At 38.8% G+C, this 17,779-nt stretch overlaps 1 protein-coding gene across 7 annotated transcripts in view; it reads left to right on the top strand.

The window, feature by feature from the left end:
- The window catches only part of Rhbdd1 (rhomboid domain containing 1), a 129,600-nt gene that overhangs the window by 20,965 nt on the left and 90,856 nt on the right, over nt 1-17,779 (top strand). For all 7 annotated transcript variants that reach the window (XM_005395459.2, XM_005395456.2, XM_005395453.2 and 4 more), the window contains 2 exons: nt 1,903-2,405; nt 4,003-4,135. In XM_005395459.2, the coding sequence (XP_005395516.1) occupies nt 1,973-2,405; nt 4,003-4,135 (566 nt within the window). In that variant the 5' untranslated portion in view covers nt 1,903-1,972. The remainder of the gene's footprint in view (nt 1-1,902; nt 2,406-4,002; nt 4,136-17,779) is intronic.

The following is a 17,779-nucleotide window of genomic DNA, read 5'->3' as shown; positions in this document are numbered from 1 at the left end:
GGCAAGCGCAAGGTCGTGAGTTCGGTTCCCGGTACCAGAGAAAAACCAAAAAAAAAAAAAAAGAAATTTTATTAAATTCTCTAATTTATGGGAATGAACAGCAATACAATAAAAAGCCGATGTCAGTAAAAACTTGAATGTGCTAATAATGTGTGTACATACACACACACGCACATAAGTGTGCATAATTTGGGGGGGATCTTTGTGTGTGAGGGTGATAAGAATTTACATGGCAGAGGGGGCTGACTAGGGAGGACTTTTGAATCTTACTAGGATTCTGCTATTTGCAAAGGAACTAATTTTCACATAAGTTATAGTGCTTTATATAAATGATTACTTCCTTTGTTCTAAGCATTTACGATAATCCTAGGAAGGAAGCTTTGTTCCTAATTTAAAGTGAAGAAATTGGAGTTCAGAAAGTTTAGCAGTGCCTGAGGTTACAGAGCCAGTAACAGAAGACTGCTCTTTGCAATTTGAAAGCCACTATCCAATGTGCTGAGTTAGAATCAGCTTTCAGAGTGAGTTATCTGGAGCTGTGGGTCAAGAAATCTGCGTAAGAAAACACAAGCATCTAAAGGAGAACTTTTTTCAGCATCCTGTTCTCCAGTCTGCATGTTTATATCTACATCTGACTTTTTTTTCCTTTCTGTTAAAGAAAGGCTCTTCAAGCATTCAATTATATCTGCTTATCTCTTGCATCTTTAGCTAGTGTTTCTGGCCCTCTTTCATTCATTACTAGCTTCTTCTCATTAGCAGAAACCAGCCCTTCTCCAAAGTAAATATCTTCTATATGAGTGAGTAATTGCTGCATAACAAACCACTCTAACGTTGGTGGAGTAAACTGAGTACCATTTATATCATTCCCTGTGCTAGGTTGGGCTCAACTGGCCTCAGTTATGCATTTATAATCAGCTAGATAGCTTTGTTTCTGGGGCATTAGCTGGCCGGTGGCCAGGACCCTAAGGTCACTGGAGCCATGTGTCTTTCTTTCATCTTCCAGCAGACTAGCTCATACTTGTCCACATGGTCATTGAAAGGGTTTGAAGAAAGAGAAGGCTACAAAACAGTGTGTGGTTTCTAGGCTTGGAGCTCTGATAATATCCTTTGCCCTGCCTTCTGTCAGCCAAAGTGTGTCACAGTGTTGAAGAGGTGAAGAATAGGACTGTGAACCATGCAATGCTTCCTTGTAGCGAAACTGGGTTAAACCTTGAAGACCATAGTCCTGTCCTTGGCCAGAATTGTATGCTTATGCTCTGGGTCCCTCTCACTGTACGGAGATCATTACATGGCAATTGTTGGCTCACTTCTTAGTGGAAAGTAAGCTCCTTAAAAACAAGGACTGTGTTGCAATCAAGGATTTGCTATACAGGTAACTTTTGAAAACTGAAATTCTTGAGTAATTAAAAACTTAGAAAGCTGATGTCTGGTAGTGTGGAAGTTGAGGTAGAACATAATTATGCTTGGATCTTAAAATGTACTTCTTGACATTTTGACTATTTCTTCTGAAAAATGAAAGGGATAAAGAATTTGGACAGGATTTTGAGTAGAAATTATTCAGTGTTTTCACACTATCTTTGCAGGTTTTTCATAGATTATGAGCTTTTAAAATTTATTTATTAAATGAGGAAGACACATCTTAATTTCATCATGCATTTGTCAGAAAACATACCCCATCCTTTAACTAATTCTTTGGGATTTGGGGTAAAATTTCTATTTCAGAATGGAAGATGGAAGATGTGACAGCCAGCATCCTGTGTATTACTCTAGAAGTCAGTGAAAATAAATACTTCTGTTAGAATGGGGACAGGAATATACCTCATGTGAGCTCATCTTTAAGTGAATGTCTTATCAATGTACTGACCCTTAACTGATGGATTTTTTTACATGTGTTATATCTTTTAGATTCACCTTCTTGAATTCCCTAAAACCTGACCACGTTCCCATCACTGGGCTGTTTTCCTGCTATCTGACCATGCAGCGGAGATCAAGAGGAATTAATACTGGGCTCCTCCTGCTCTTTTCTCAAATCTTGCATGTTGGGATCAACAATATTCCACCTGTCACCCTTGTAACTTTGGCTGTCAATATCTGGTTCTTCTTGAACCCTCTGAAGTCCCTGCGTAACTCCTGCCTTAGTGTGGAGAAGTGTTACCAGCAAAAAGACTGGCAGCGCTTGTTGCTTTCTCCCCTTCACCACGCTGATGATCGGCATTTGTATTTTAATATGGCATCCATGTTGTGGAAGGGAATACGTCTGGAGAGAAGGCTGGGAAGCAGATGGTTCGCCTATGTCCTCACTACATTCGTCCTGCTCACTGGGGTGGTTTATTTGCTCTTGCAATTGGCTTGTGCCGAATTTATGGATGAGCCTGTCTTCCTAAGGAACTGTGCTGTAGGTTTCTCAGGTAAGGAAGATATAGTCCTGATGTAGGGTGCATGAAGGCAGTCAGGGAGATGTGGGGGATGCCTGGTGAGTATGAGAACGGAATTCCTGAGTGGTGAAAGGCTTCTAGGACCTGCATCTGGATGAGCAAGCTGAGCAGAGCACAAAGGGGGCATCACTTCTGTTGTCCCATACCGTACTGTTGCATTCACTCTTGGGCAGTCTGAGGGCCTGCTGAGTGATGGTTTCATAGGACATGTAGCATTAGAAGCACACACGGGCCCATCATGGTAGAGCCATGGAGGGACCCTTGAGGGTATTTGTAATAAAATGTTTTCAAAAAACATGGGAATACCTATGAAGCACATTGACAGTGTACCAGTTACCAACTTGTCTGAACCTAGGGACTCAACACATTCATATGCAACAAGTTACACAAACCAGATTTGTTACCTTACATGTAGGCAGCAACAGACAGCGGGAGTCTAGAATTGATTGTGCACCATCCCTACGGCAAATGGAATCTCAGCTGTGCAGGCCACATTTATGCTACAGATGAGGAACCCTAAGAGGCAGCCTCGGCTATACATGTAGATGATATGCCTGAGGTTCATATGAGATACTGAGCAAAGCTTTGAAGGATGTCCTTTTGTAGAGGGGGCTAGAACACTGCCTAGGCTGATCTGGCGAACTCTTTGTCTTAAGATTTTGAATTTAGCACATTCTAGGACTACTATCAAGAAAGGGGGACCACTGGATCAGTCCATGGCCACCTACTACTTCTGGATTTCAGTAATTTTATTAGAATAAATGCACCATGTACCTCATGTTAGTAGAGCCGTGATAGTCACTCTGTGTCCTCTTTAATTCAGACAGCAGATCCATAGGGAGGTGGCACCATTTTGATACTTTAGATGAGAAACCTAAGACAGAAAACAAGCTCCGTGTTACACAGTTAGTAAGTAGTAGAGCTGAGATTTGAACACAACCTGTCTGACTTTAACTATGTGATGCATTGCTTTGTACCTTTCCTCCTCGCTAATTCTTTTTATACAGGTAATTCACAGGACTGCAATGGCCATTAGGACTAAAGTTAGGTGTTCTAAATATTAGTATGGGAAGAGGAGGAGGGAAATAATATTGAAAAGAAAATTGAATCCCCTGTTTTCCTGGCCATCCTACACCCATTCCCTCAAATATATACTTATGCATCTATGCATCTAATTTGGAAGAAGAAAGAAAAGATGTCCAGCCTCCATCATGTCTCTCCAGAGGTTAGAAAAATACATGTTACTGGAATTTTCAAATTGCATTAGAATTTAGAAAGCATGAATTTAACTGCTTTAAAGTGTACAGTTCAGCGGCATGTAAAACCATTGCTGGTGTCCCATTTTTGTGTTATATACATTATTAGACCCCGTATAAACTTCCGGGTTAAGTAACATCAAAGGATGTTTGCCTCGAGCATAATGGCCTTTGTAACAAATGCTAAGTTGTAAGAAGTAGAGTACAGTTTCCAAGTAAAAAGTTGAAATATTCATTTGAGCAATTTGTTTGTAAATGTTGATTCTCTCCACATTTGTATTGTTGATATTAGAGTGTTCTTTATTCTCTTCTAGGAGTTTTGTTTGCCTTGAAAGTTCTTAACAATCATTATTGCCCTGGAGGCTTTGTCAACGTTTTGGGCTTTCCTGTACCCAACAAACTTGCTTGTTGGGCAGAACTGTTGGCTATTCATTTCCTCTCACCAGGGTAAGTGTTTACTCCTAGGCAATAAAAATGAAAAATTTAATGTTCCATGGAGAAAGAATTGCAGTATAATGGGGTAACAAATCATTTTTTAATAATGAAATTTATTAAATGTAGAGATAGAATTTAGTGATTTTAATATCAGTCATTTTTGGCTTTCAATCTTGCCAATTATTGAGTTGTGTAATTTTGGGGTATGTGTCTTAGCTGAATTTTCAGTTTCTTTGCCATTTAAGTAGGAATAAAAGAACCTAAGTATACAGAGTTGGGTACACAATCTAATATACAATAGTTCTAATATTCCAACAAAGCACATAGAAACCATGTAAAGATTTTTAAAGAGCACAAAGTGTGTTAGTCTAATGCTTTTAAGACATTTTAGCTATGAATTACCGTGATAATAGAACTCTTGGATCAACTCTGAATTGTTTTGAGTTGAGAGGAAATACAGGGCATGGTTCCCTTTGCCTTTACATCCTTATTGCTGTAGTCACCCCCAAGGCACCTGCATGAAACCATAGGGCTTTGAGCATTCAGCTTCAGCTCTGTGATTTAGATGAGTCCTTTCCTGTACACATGAGGACATGGAGACTCAGAATTTTAGAGGCTCATCCACTGGCTTGTGGGAGACCTTAGACCAGTTGAGATTCAGGCCTCCTGACTCCTGACCTAGTGTCCAGTCATGCTGTACTTTTTCCCTCTGGTTCTTTTCTTTGCTTTCTGTTTAGAAAAAGGATGGATTTGTCCACCTTTTCCACCAGCTTTACTGCACTTAATCTGTGTTATGCAATTAGAAACACATGGTTGTTTGTTTATTATGACTGTGGGTGGAGACGGATGAGATTTTAGGAGGATTCAGAAAGAAGTATAAGGATTTTTTTTTCCTCCTTGAGACAGGAGTTTTTTATTTTGCTGTTGATTTGTGTAACTGTGTTGGGTGTTGTACCTCATTTGAGAGTATTCTTGTTGTGCTGTGTGTCAGCCCAATAACCTGAGTCCTTCTTTAATGCTAATTTCCCATCATGGGCAGCCATTGGCAGCTGGTCCATAAATGGCGGTGATGTGGCATTGAACACTACTCATTTACAATTGTATTGTTACTGGTGACAGTTCAACTAAGAAAGCCTAACAAAATCTTCAAAGTTTTCTTTGAAAAAGTGTCCAATAATGTCTGTCTCTTATCTGAACAGCCCTCTCTATACCTTGTCACTCACAGCTCCCCTGACTTGCTTGATGTGACTCGGTTCTCTATGTAGACTATAGGCTCTTGTATGTGCCTGGCAACACCCAACATTCATATGAAAATCACTCCCTCTGGTACTTGAACTTTTATCCTATAATGAGTCTGCTGAATAACAGTGTCTTAAATATTCTCATGCAACTATTTCTGAAGATCTCATCATTTTTTTTGAGTGTCCTCTCTTTGCATGGAAAAAGCATGGTTACATTTTTGTGTAGTATGCTTATTCTGTGCAGAGAGAGGTACCTCATATTTTGAGCCTGGGAATTAAGTAAAATTTCCTGTCTTTGAAGTTTGAAAGAATAAATCTTTTCTTTTTTTTTTTTTTAAGATTTGACTGCTTTGAATGATAAACTTCTAGTATCCAAGCATCTATTTATGCATGTGTCCAAATAAAGAATGAGCTAAACGCTGGTCCAAGGGACCTTAAAAGTGAGTGCTTCTTTGAGATGGATCTTGGAAGAAAGGGGGAAACTAGGGCTCTCATTGTATTGTTATTCTCCTGGTGGTTGTCAATTAGAATTTTCATTGGGGAAACACTGTAAATCTTTAGAACAAAGCTTGCTTTTTTTGTAGAACTATATGGGGGTGCCTTGTGGGGGAAAAATCTGCCAAACCAAACATTTGGTGGACCTCTGTGTTTAGTGAAAGCCGCGGAATTGGTAATTCCCCCAGTTAGGGAGGTGTGTGAAGGAAAGCCAGCACGGAGCAGGCAGCCATTGGGCACTGTGAGGGGTGTGGACCTGACCCCTCGAGAGTGACATCATTGCACCCCTTTGGTTATGTGGTGCTTTTCCTTCTCCCAGTCCCAGGGTGTCCTTGTGTCTGTGACTGCTCAGCCTCATTTGGCTTTTCAGTTCCTGTCACGTCCTAAAACCCCATTAGGTGATTGTGTTTGAAGGCGTCCCTGCTCTAGGAGGGCCCCTGAGCGGCTGGGGAGGGAGGTGTGCCAGCCCCTGGAAGAGGCCACCTTCTTCACAGGTTCGGCTTTTGTCCCTTCTCGCCTGTCACCCCACCAGCATCCTGTTAATGGGTAGAAGGTGGTTCTGAGGCCAAGTTTTATTTTCTAGCTCCAATTATGAACCTCTGAAATCTTTCCATATGCACCTTAGGCCAGCTAGGCAGAAAACTGAAGCTTGGAGAAATGATTGCCACTCAGAGGAAGTCGGTCGATGAGTGACCACAACTATGAGAGGGACCAGGGCTCACTACCTGGGGCAGCTCAGGCAAATCATACAGTCTCTCTGAGCCTCATTTTCCTAGAAAATGGGAGTATCACTTAGCTTCCCTGCTTAGTAAGTCAATTTTAAGGCACCAAATATGTAACTCATAGCAAAGTGCCTTCTAAATGAAAAAAAAAGTTCGTAACCCTTTTAATTTTCAAATAAATCACTGGAAATGTACACTCTCCCTGAAAGTAAACATACTGAATTTCTTTCTAACATGAATAAAATAAGTCAGTTGTTACTTAATTTTGTTTGCTTCAGTTCTACTCCACACCCCCTTTGCTTCCTGTGTGATTTTCCGTGTGCATGACAGCATTCTAAAAATGCTCCAAGCCAATAACAAACGCTAATTAAGCGGAGCATAACTGCATTTGGACCCTGGGTGATTATTTGGAATAATATTTCAGTCCTGAGAACATTAACCCCTTGGCTTTGGATACAGTTTCATTGCTAATGTTTGACAAGAGTAATTACTTTGACCCTACTGAAAATTCCATAGTTAGATTAAGCAAATGAGAGTAAAACACAGTTATGTGTTTTTTACTTATTTTCATTTTTTATTATAAAAAATTTCAAACATAAAATTTGTTAAACCCTTTGAAAGTGAGTTGCAAATGTTATTATTACTTTATCACTGAAAATGTCAACATGCATCTCCTAAAATTATATTCTTTCATAAAACTACATTATCTATTGTCATACTAAAGAAAGTTAACAGTAATTTCCTGATGTTGTCTAGTGTCCACATTTGCATTTCCCTAATTCTCAAATGTCTTTTGTAATGTTTTAGGGGTGAAAGAGAACTGGCATCCAAAGTTCACATATTGTATTTGATTTTTATATTGACACAGAGATAAAAATATTTTTTTTTTTTAGTACCAGAAATTGAACTCAGGACCTTGCACTTGCCAGGCAGGCACTGTGCCGCTGAGCTATATCTCCAGCCCCACAGACGTAAAAGTTTTAAACGAGGAAGGAAACTGTAAAACTTACAAAATTTTGGGAGTTATTATTATAAACATTTTGTAGTTCATAAAAGTTACATAACATTAGTTCTCTGGCTCACCTCTGCAGTATTTTTCCCCCATAGGTTATTGCGCCAAGCTCTTGTCTTCTTTATACGAAAATAATTTGTGAATAGCATTTGCATGGAGAGAATGTCCTAGTGGCTCAAAATTAGTTTGTTTTTTTTTTTGTTTAGAGTTTAGAAAATCTTCTTTGATAATTTATTGTGTCAATTTTTAGGATTATTGTCAAATTTTGGAAAGCCTGTGCTAAGGTATTTTCATATACACACCATAAAATCTAAGGGCTTTTCAAATTTTCTTATACTTTGACCAATATCGATTGTGCTTTGAATTTACTTGAATGTTGTCACTGACCTGTAATGACATGATACAAGATTTGTATTTTCTTCACTGATGTCAGTATTTTGTGCTCAGTCAGCAAGTAGTTTAAATGCTTTCCTAAGGTTCTTAGGATTCACTCATATTAATTGCATTACCAGAAATCCGAGATCTTGCTGATTACTTTTGTTCATAGCCTATAATATGATCTGAAGAGTTCCAAAGTTTATCTTTCATAATTCTCAGAAAAGAGAAGAAAATGAGACATTTATAACTGTATATGCTGCCCTACCAAATATGGTCCTGATTGACATCGGTTTAATTTCTGTTTTGACTATGTATTAAAGGGAATTGAGTCCTCTGCTTACAATTTTATGTGCATGGTGGTTGGAAAAATTTTGTAGACCTTGGGTACTGACTCTGGCATGATAATCGTACTGCCAGCCCTGGAGCACTTGAACGCGCTCCCTTGCCTCCTGTCATCTGGGTTGTACAGTGTCCATTGACTACTTCTGGAAGCCATTTCTGCACTGCAGTAATTAGTAATGACTTTACTGCGCCCGGAAATAACTGCAAACCACATAAACATACTCTACTGCACCCAAACTGGATGGATCCTTAGCTCAGCTTCGCTTTAACTGAATCTCAGAAGTGTGACTGTTCCATTGCCCCCAGACATGGGAGTGAAAAAAGGGAAGTTGTAGTAGAAAGAGACAGCAATTTCAGCTGATTGTGGTTAGGATACCTCACTTTCACAAGTTTTAAAGAAAGTGTATGTCTGTGGACACATACTTCAGGAAAGTTCCTGTAACTCTGAAGAAGCCCATGAGAGTGAGGGGTCTGACCCTTATAAGCATGTCAGCAAATCCTCATGAGATTTTGTTGAGAAGGTTGTTGCCATGTGTCTATGGAAAAGCAAAGAGTGAGCTGAATGATTTTGTAGACCAGAGCAATGGAGGGACTGAGGGATAGTGGGTTTTTTTCCAGTCTGAAAACAGCTGTGAGAATGAGATTGGGTAGGCAGAGGAGAGGATAATGGACTTTGTTTTACTGACATGTCTGTGATGGGAGGAAACTGAGGAATGGCAGAAGAGAAGGTCACTGGAGTCAAGGAGGTGTTAAGAGCGTGCAAGTTTAGGGTGTTCACTGATAATCTGCATGGAGCGTTGTAGGAGTTAAGGTGGAGAGGACCACTATGAGATTGTTCCAGAGTTCTCCATGAGGGTCAGGAAATCATACTGGCTATAGGAAGCGAATTCATCTGCATTAATTTTTTATTGCTGCTGCAACAAATTGCCACAACTTAATGGCATGTAAAATAATAGAATTTTTTTCCCTCACAGTTGTAAAAGATCTGAAATCAGAATGACTGGGCTAAAGTAAAGTGTTGGCGGACTAATGCTTTCCTTAGATGCTCTTGGGAAGCATTTGTTCTTTGTCTCTTCTGTTGGCTGCTGGCACTCCTTGGCTTGTGGCTATGTCAGTCCAATCTGTCTCCAAGTCACATTATTGCCTTATCTGCTTCTCTCTGTGTCAGATAATCCTTCGCTTCTCTCTTATAAAGACCCTTGTGGTTGTGTTTTGGAGTCTCTCGAGTAATTTATTTATTTATTTATTTGTTGGTACCAGGAATTGAACTCAGGACCTTGCACTTGCCAGGCAGGCACTGTGCCACTGAGCTATATCCCCGGGCCTCACTCCAGTCATTTAACAAAACTTCCCCATTTCAAGATCCTGAGCTTTGTCACATTTGCTGAATCCTTGCTACGTAGGGTTGTATCTACTGGTTCTAGTGATTAGGACAAAAGTATCTGTAATGTATACTAACATGAAAATGTTAAAGGTCCCGAAAGTAGTACAGGAGAAAAATCAGAGCTGTAATTTAGCACACTGCAGCATTCAAGACAGGTAGATGATGGAAAACTCAGAATACCGACACGCTGTGTTTGGTCCTTGGTCTGTGCATCTCGCCCCTCATTCCTCTTCCTGGCATGTCCTTTATTCTTTTCTCCCTGTGAATTCTTGGTTACTTGAAACCCAAAGCAAATGGCACCTATTCTGTATTGCTTTCCCTGACTCCCCCAGGCAGAGTTCATTACTTCTTTGTTCCTATAGTGTTCATAGATTGCTCTGCCGTAAGCACTTTCTTCCTAATAATTTACCCACATCTTTCACTTCCTTTCTAGGATGTGAGCTTGAGATTAGGAATGGTTTCTTAGTCATCTTTGTATCTTCATTACCTGCCTGCAACATAGTAGGCACTTGTAAATATTGAAGGAACGTAAGTTAAAGAACATGAGTGAAGGAACTTGTAGCTTCTGCTTGCTTTTGACCTGAAGTCTCCTGCTAGATTCCCTTATCCTGTCAGGTATTTTAATTTTACTTCTTTCATTTTTAAGATGGGCTGTTATCTCATTGCTTTAGTACTCCATATCCTACTCAGATCTAAGGAGGTAGTAATCATGAGCAATTTTGTATTAAATTGTTGGGTAAAGGAAGAATGTTTATTCCCTCTTGTGTCTCTGCTTTTGCATTCCATGTTAAATATTGCCCTAAACTAGCACACTGTTCCCCTTTCCACAGAGACTTCACAATTTAGCCAAAACAGAACAAAACAGAACAAACCCTCCCCCAAAACTAAAAAAACACTAAAAGAGAAAAAAAAACAGAAAACAGAAATTTTAGTTTAATAAAAGTAGAGTAACAAAAAGAAGGGTATTTAATGGTGATTTGAGAAAGTAAGCATTGCAGGGAGAAGGGCATATCTGTTGAGTCTAAGGAAGTAATAGGGAAGCTGTTGGGACAGATGACTCTTTACATTGTATGAAGAAACACAGCAAATTTATGAAATGGCAGTGAATTTGTTGTATATCCTGGGAGGTAAAGCTAGTATTGTTCCCCTAAATCTGTCCTCTAATTCGTTTCTAGGGATGCTCCCTGGGACAAGGCTCCCAGGACAGTAGGTTAACTAGACACCAGACACCAATACCTCTACTCTTTGCACTGTTCTTGGCTTCCCAGGTCACTCCCAGAACGTGTAGTGTTTTATGTTTCCACAAGGACATAGTACACATGAAAATGTTAAAGGTCCCAAAAGTAGTACAGGAGAAAAATCAGAGTAGTTAGTTTCCCAAGTTTATTTGATGATAGCAGCCTTTTCCTTTAGCACTGTTGTGAAATAATCTGTAGAACAGGCATTCTTCCAAGTTACCTGTTATAAACACCACATTAGAATGAAGCCAACTTGTAGATTTTTGATGGTGGGTTGATGAGTTTGGTGAGAGTGAATATACAGCTATGGTTTCTAAGGAGGGAAAGCTATGAACTAATCAGTGGTTTAGGAGAGCAAGCCAAGAACAGTGTAAAGATTAGAGGTAATGGTGTCTGGTGTCTAGCTAATCTGTTGACATAGACGAGACAAGGAACTGAACACTAGAGCTGGTGCAGTGGGTGAGAGGATGGGAAAGGAGCTGGTATGTGGGAGAGAGGTCCCCAGTGCCCAGTTCATGAGTCATAACAGAAATAACACTCAGGGACTGGAACCTCGCTACATGCCAAGAACCATTGTAAACTCTTTACGAATATTGTCTCACATCACACCGACTTTATAAAGGAGGAAAGATTATTTTTACCACTTAAGAGATTCAGAAACTGGCACATAAAAAGGATCTAAATACCTTACAATTAAGCTGTTTAAATACCAGCTATGGTAATAAAGGGGAGAACTAACATTTAAGCATCACAAGTCAGGTCTTCCAACTTTAGAGTCTTGAAAATTTTTGAGGACACCCAAAGAATTTTGCCTTATGTGGATTATATCTACTAATATGTATCTTTTTTGAAATTAAAACTGAGAATAAAAAATAATTCATTATAATTCATTAACATTCATAACGTCATTTATTAAAAATTCATTAAAAATAGCAGTGTAGGCCCCAACGTGTGTTCATATAGTTTATGTAGGTAGCAGTTTTTTCTTGCTTTTTAAAAATGATTCATTATGAAAAAATACAACTTTAGAAGCAAATCCTAGAATCACATCATTTCATCTGTAAATCACATCTCTTTTTAAAAAACGTTCTTTAAATAAATCACAATACCATAATTACACCAAAGGGGGAAAAAAAAATTCCTTAGTATGCTCAAAGATATATATGATATTCTAAGCAGTCAGTTTAGTTGGTTTTGTAGAAGCCCCACAGTTCAAATAGTTTTTTTAAAGCAAATATAGGAATATGTTAATCCCTCTTTATCCCCTGGGAACACATTTCAAAACTCCCTGTGGATGCCTGAAACTGCGCATAGTGCTGAACCCTGTATGTGGTATGTTTTTTCCTATATACACATTCATGCCTATGATAAAGTTTATTTATAAGCACATTAAGTGGTTAACAGCAATAACTAATAATGAAATAGAACTTTTAAAACACTATCCTATAATAAAAATTATGTAAATGTGGTCTTTGGCTCTCTGTTGCTCAATATATCCGTGTAACCATTTTACTTAGAAGATTGATTGTCAAAGTTTTATAGTGCTTATGTTCATATAATCCACTTGACAGTGGCCCCAAAGAGCAAGAGTAGTCATACTAGAAAGTCAGATATGCCAAATAGCGAAGGTAGAAGTTCTCGACTTAATAAAGATTTTATATACTAAGGTTGCTGCCATGTATGGTAAGAACAAATTTTCTATCCATGAAATTTTGAAGAAGGAAAATGAGATTTCTGATAGTTTTGCTACCTGACAGCTAACTGAAACAACAGAAAGTCAAGACAGATGGAGAGAGGTATTAGTTTTCAAAAGTATATAGTTTAAAAAAAAATAATGGTTAAATTTTTGCAGAACTCTTTAATAGATGTCTTACGAAAAGAAAGAGCAGTTGATTCTTGAATTTGCCTCTGTGTTCATCTGATGAGAAATACCATTCTGCTGAAAGTCACCTTGCCTTTACATAGGAATGCACTTGGAAAGGGTGGAGGAAGTGTTTAATAGCATTTCAGATAACTAGATAATTCTCATTTGTACCACATCAAAACTTGGCAAGTAGTAGTTTCTTAAAGGTTCCTTCCACTATACAATCTGAAACCGTATCACTGAACCATTCCATGTTCTGTAGTGTTAAAACCCATTGGTCTCTCTTAAATTTTAAAGGCTTCTGTTACTCATGTTTGATATCAAAAGGTGAAGTCCAATTCACTTGCCCTTAAATTTGGTGATCGTGATGTTTGTAACCAATTGAACCCATGGTAAGTGTTCCATTACTCCTGAGGTGGGTTTTTTTTTTGACCTTGTAAGCTGAAATACTTGTCCCTGAAGCCATGTAAGTGCAACTTCCCTGATCCACCATACTGTGAGAAAGAGGCCCAGTTGTCAGTGCCAGACACATGAGTGCATGGCCTTGGATACAGCCACAAAGTCACTGCAGCCTCAAATTTTGCTACTAAGGCTCCACATAGTGTGGATCAGAGGATACCCACCCTGTGATGCCCGTTCTGAATTCCTGACCCACAGCAATGGCCGGTGTAAGAAAATGGTTATTTTTTATGCCGCTTTAGTTTGGAGAGCTTTGTTCTACAGAAGTAGCAATGACAATAGTGAGTTTAACAAAAAGAGGAAAAGTAGAATGAGAAAAATCCAGAGGACACTGGGGAGTTGGGAGAGCAAGGTGAAAGAGAACTAAAGGTAAGAGACAGAGGAATAGATCATCCAGAGCTACTGCAGAACTCACTTGTAACGAATGGCAGGCCTTTAAAACAAAGGTTTTCAACTGTGAGTTATGTTGAGAAGTGACCATTTGGGTCACAATTGGCATTCCGAAAACAAACAAACAAAACAGGAAAAAAGACAGAAATGTTGAGATTGTATGGACCAAAAGTATTATTTCAAGAAACTTTGGTTTCAACTATATGTATATGCATGACGGGTGCTGGCTCAAATCTAAAATGAATCTTCATGTGAAATGCAGTACAGAGATTTTGAGACTGCTGTTTAGAAGCAGCTAGTAGTTGATTAACTGAGTTAAATGTCTGTGTGGAATCAGCATCCCTTATTGCTCTCAGTGGAATAGAGAATTCATTTGCCAGGGCGTGGTGGCAATGAGAAGGGCAGGCTATCCACACAGATTTCTACTCGTCTATTGTCTTTTGTGAGAACACGTTCTGTTTGTTCATGGGCTTACTAATGGCTGCACCAGTTCTCAAGACAGTTACCTGTTTGTGGAAATGCGTGCTGACAGATTTAGACGTCACCTAAACCAAAAACGCTAATATCAATTGTTCAGTTATAGGCAAAATTATTAATAAAACCCTTTGACAGTGTAAGAAGACTTATCTAGAGTGAAGGAGAAAATAAGGTGTAAGTATTAACATAGTTTTAAAATGCAAGTAAAGTAAAACATTTCTTTGCACTTTTTGAAATGTGAAAACATTTTCAAGAGCTAAGTAGAAAATAAAGCAAAAAAAGGATATTGGGTCACAATATAGACTGAGAGTTTATATAAACAAATGAACAAGCAATAAATATGTAAATCCAGCGTTCTTTCAGTTGCTCCTGCTTGGGAGAAAAAGCCACTGTAGCAAAAATGCCCTGACCTTTGCGAGCTCCAGGAGGCATTTTATATTTTCAGGATTTGGTCAGGGTATGTGGCATTGCACTGAGAGGAGAAAGGGCTACTGTCTGGGTTTCTCAAGATAGCAGAAGTTGTCAAGAAGTCATGTTAGTTTAGTGTGTCATTTTTGTCAGTTTTAGCAGACTGGCCTGTGTGTGTGTGTGTGTGTGTGTTTATGTGTGCATATACATATTTGTGTATTGTCCAGGAAGAGCATTTTTGTGATGCATCATTTTCTGTTTACAGTAGGATTTTGTCCATGTATCTGTTGGGACTCTTTCATTTTTCTAATTACCTTAAATGACAAATGCATATAGGAAAATGATATGCATCCTCTGTTTATTTCATGGAAATGTGCTTTTGCAACCTCATAGAGTTCAGTTTCAGTCTACACTCCAGAGCTGTCCTGAGCAGATGTGTGAAGTAGGAGAAATTTTTTTTCTGCATTCCTTGGATGTTTGTTTATATATTTCCTCCCTTTCCTTTGCAGAGGTTCCCACAAAGGAAAGTTATTTGAGTCCTAAGAAAGAATTAGTTCATTTGTCCTACCTCCAAAGAGGGCTTACAGTTGAACAGAACTCAAGGAGAGAGCAATGCTTAACCCAAAACAGTGATTCCCTTGAATTGGGTTTTATAAGATGAGAATGAGAAATTTCAAAGCAATAGACACTCCCTCCCACCACAGTTGGAACTCTGAGGGAAAGGGGTCGTGTAATCATGCCCCTGGCCCTGGAGTCCAAGCCTGTAGAGAGAAGACCTAGCCCTGTCCTCTACAGCTGGATCAAGTGATCTGCTCATTGCCTGACTGTAGTAAAATAATTTAGAGCTTGATAAGAGGCACATTAAGAGCAGAAAAGACAAACTCTGACTTCTGAGTTTACTGTACCCTTCCTAAAAGATTTTGCATAACAATTTCTTTTAAAAATAAGTAAGCTGCAAACAGTACAAATAAAAATAACTTTATTTCCTATCTTCTAATTGAACAACATATTCATTGTAGGAAAGTTAAAAACATAAATGTATAAAGAAGAAAATAAATTTTCCAGTCTCCTACCCAGAAAAAATTGCCATTAGCATTATGCTATCACTTTACTTTGTACACAGTCATATTCTACTTTTTGGTTTTTTGAGACAGTGTCTTGCTTTGTAGCCCAGGCAGGCCTTGAGCTCAAAATCTTCCTGCCTCAGCCTTTGGAAAGGCTGGGGTACTAGGGTATGAGTGCATAACAGAAATTTGTTTCTCATTTTTCATAGCTCTGGGTCAGTGCTTAGCGAGGCCTTGTTCCCTGGCTGTCTTCACACCATGTCCTCATAGCAAGGTGAAAGAGAGAGGCAGAGATACGTGTTCTCTAGTGTCGGGGTTTGTTGTTGTTTTGCAGTAGTGAAAATCAAACCCGGGGCTTTGCGTATGTTTGAGCAACCTCAGCTGTATTCCCCTTGTTAGTCCTTTACTGTATTTTGAGGCAAGTTCTTGCTAAGTTGCTCAAGCGGGCCTTGAACTTGTGACCCTGTGCCTTGGCCTTTCAAGGAGCTGGTATTAAAGTTGTGTGCCACTGCTTGGTGTCAGTTCTTATAAGTGCATATGAAGGTCCAACCCTTATTCTGACCTCACCTCAACCTAACTGTCTATCAAAGGCCTTATCCACATACCTTCGTATTGGGTGTTAGGGCTTCGGCAAGTTTTAATTTGGGGAGGAACCAACAGTCCACAGCTGTACCTCTTAAAGGTGACAGTTGGTTTTATTTATTTTTTAGAGAGAAGTTACAAAATATTAAATCTGATTGTCTGTGTATGAACATTAACTCTCATTTGCCTGTGTGTGACTCAGAAGCAACATTCACTTAGTCACATAACATGATTCCTAAGCAGGTTTTAATTTAGGTTCACAAATACATATTGTCTTCTGTAATTAGACAGGCCTGCTATGGTTCCTTTTAAAAATACACAGGTCATAAACAGAAGTGAAAATACATGTAGGGGATTTCATATCAGCCTGGGTATGTGAGCTGTGGAAGACTCCTGCCATCCATAAATTAGTCAGATGCTGTTTAGGGCCTGTGTTACCCAGTTGGCCACCTCAGAATACCAGAGTAGAGCAGTAGATGAATCAAGGAAGCAGCTGTTTTTCTAGTTGAGCACAGAGTGATATGGAATAAGATTCACTACCCAGGTTGACGCTAATTGGCCTGCATGCTGTGATATAATCATGTGCGGATGATAACACCTACCTAAGCTGAGTTTCTTGATGTAGTTTCTTAACTCTGACCATTTTAGTAAAAAGGGGAATATTTTAAAATAGAGAGTTCTTTATATTTGCTAATTTCCTCTTCCTCTTCTGCACTATTAAGTGATTTTTAGTTAAAAGTCATGGGAGTTAAATAGGCAGGAAGACTGTTTTCCATTTACATTCAGGTTTGGTACAAATTATGCAAAATGAAGACAGTCAGTGCTATGAATTGAAATCATTAGTACACCAATTATTCTGTGATAACCAGCTGAGAACAGGCTGCAGACTGCATAAATGGTCCTTCCATTTAAAGTTGGATTCTCATTGGCTTATATGAGAGATAAAATAATTTGATTCTAATTTATTTCTCTTTAAATGGACATTGTTCCCTTCTGAATTCAAGAGGAGAGCATTTTAATTTTGTAGTCATTTATTACCCACAGGTCAAATAAATAACAAGTTTTATTTCTAGCAATGTATGTCACTTCTGTAATTTATGTTACCATAGTTCCTTGATTCTGAGATACATATCTCTTTAGGAAAGTATGGGCTACATGCATGATAAAAATAACAGCAAAAATCGGTAGGAAAAGTAAGGATTATTTAATGAATGGTACTTGAAGAATTTTAACCATTCAGGAAAAACTAAAGTTTGAGCTTTATCTCAATTGAATTCAGATGTTTAGAAAATATAGTGAGCAAGATCTAAAAAAATATTGAAAGGGAGCTAAAAATTCTCAGATTGGTTGTTTTGTTTTTTTGAGACAGGCTGGCCTGTAATTCATCATTACCCCAGCTAACCAGTAATTCATGATCTGCCAGTCTTAGCCTCGAGTAGCTGGGATTACAGGTGTGTGCCATGGTGCCTGGCTGGATATTTCAATTTCTAAGCAATAAAAGTAATGAGGGGCCTGGGGATTTAGCTCAGTGGCAAAGCTCCTGCCTGGCAAGCGCAAGGTCGTGAGTTCAGTTCCCGGTACTGGAGAAAAATTAAAAAAA

The sequence above is a fragment of the Chinchilla lanigera genome, unplaced genomic scaffold, assembly GCF_000276665.1.
Source record: "Chinchilla lanigera isolate Chin_1 unplaced genomic scaffold, ChiLan1.0 scaffold00052, whole genome shotgun sequence".
Taxonomy (NCBI): Eukaryota; Metazoa; Chordata; class Mammalia; order Rodentia; family Chinchillidae; genus Chinchilla; species Chinchilla lanigera.
The sequence above is the reverse complement of the archived record's forward strand: the minus strand, read 5'-3'. Positions and strand labels throughout refer to the sequence as shown.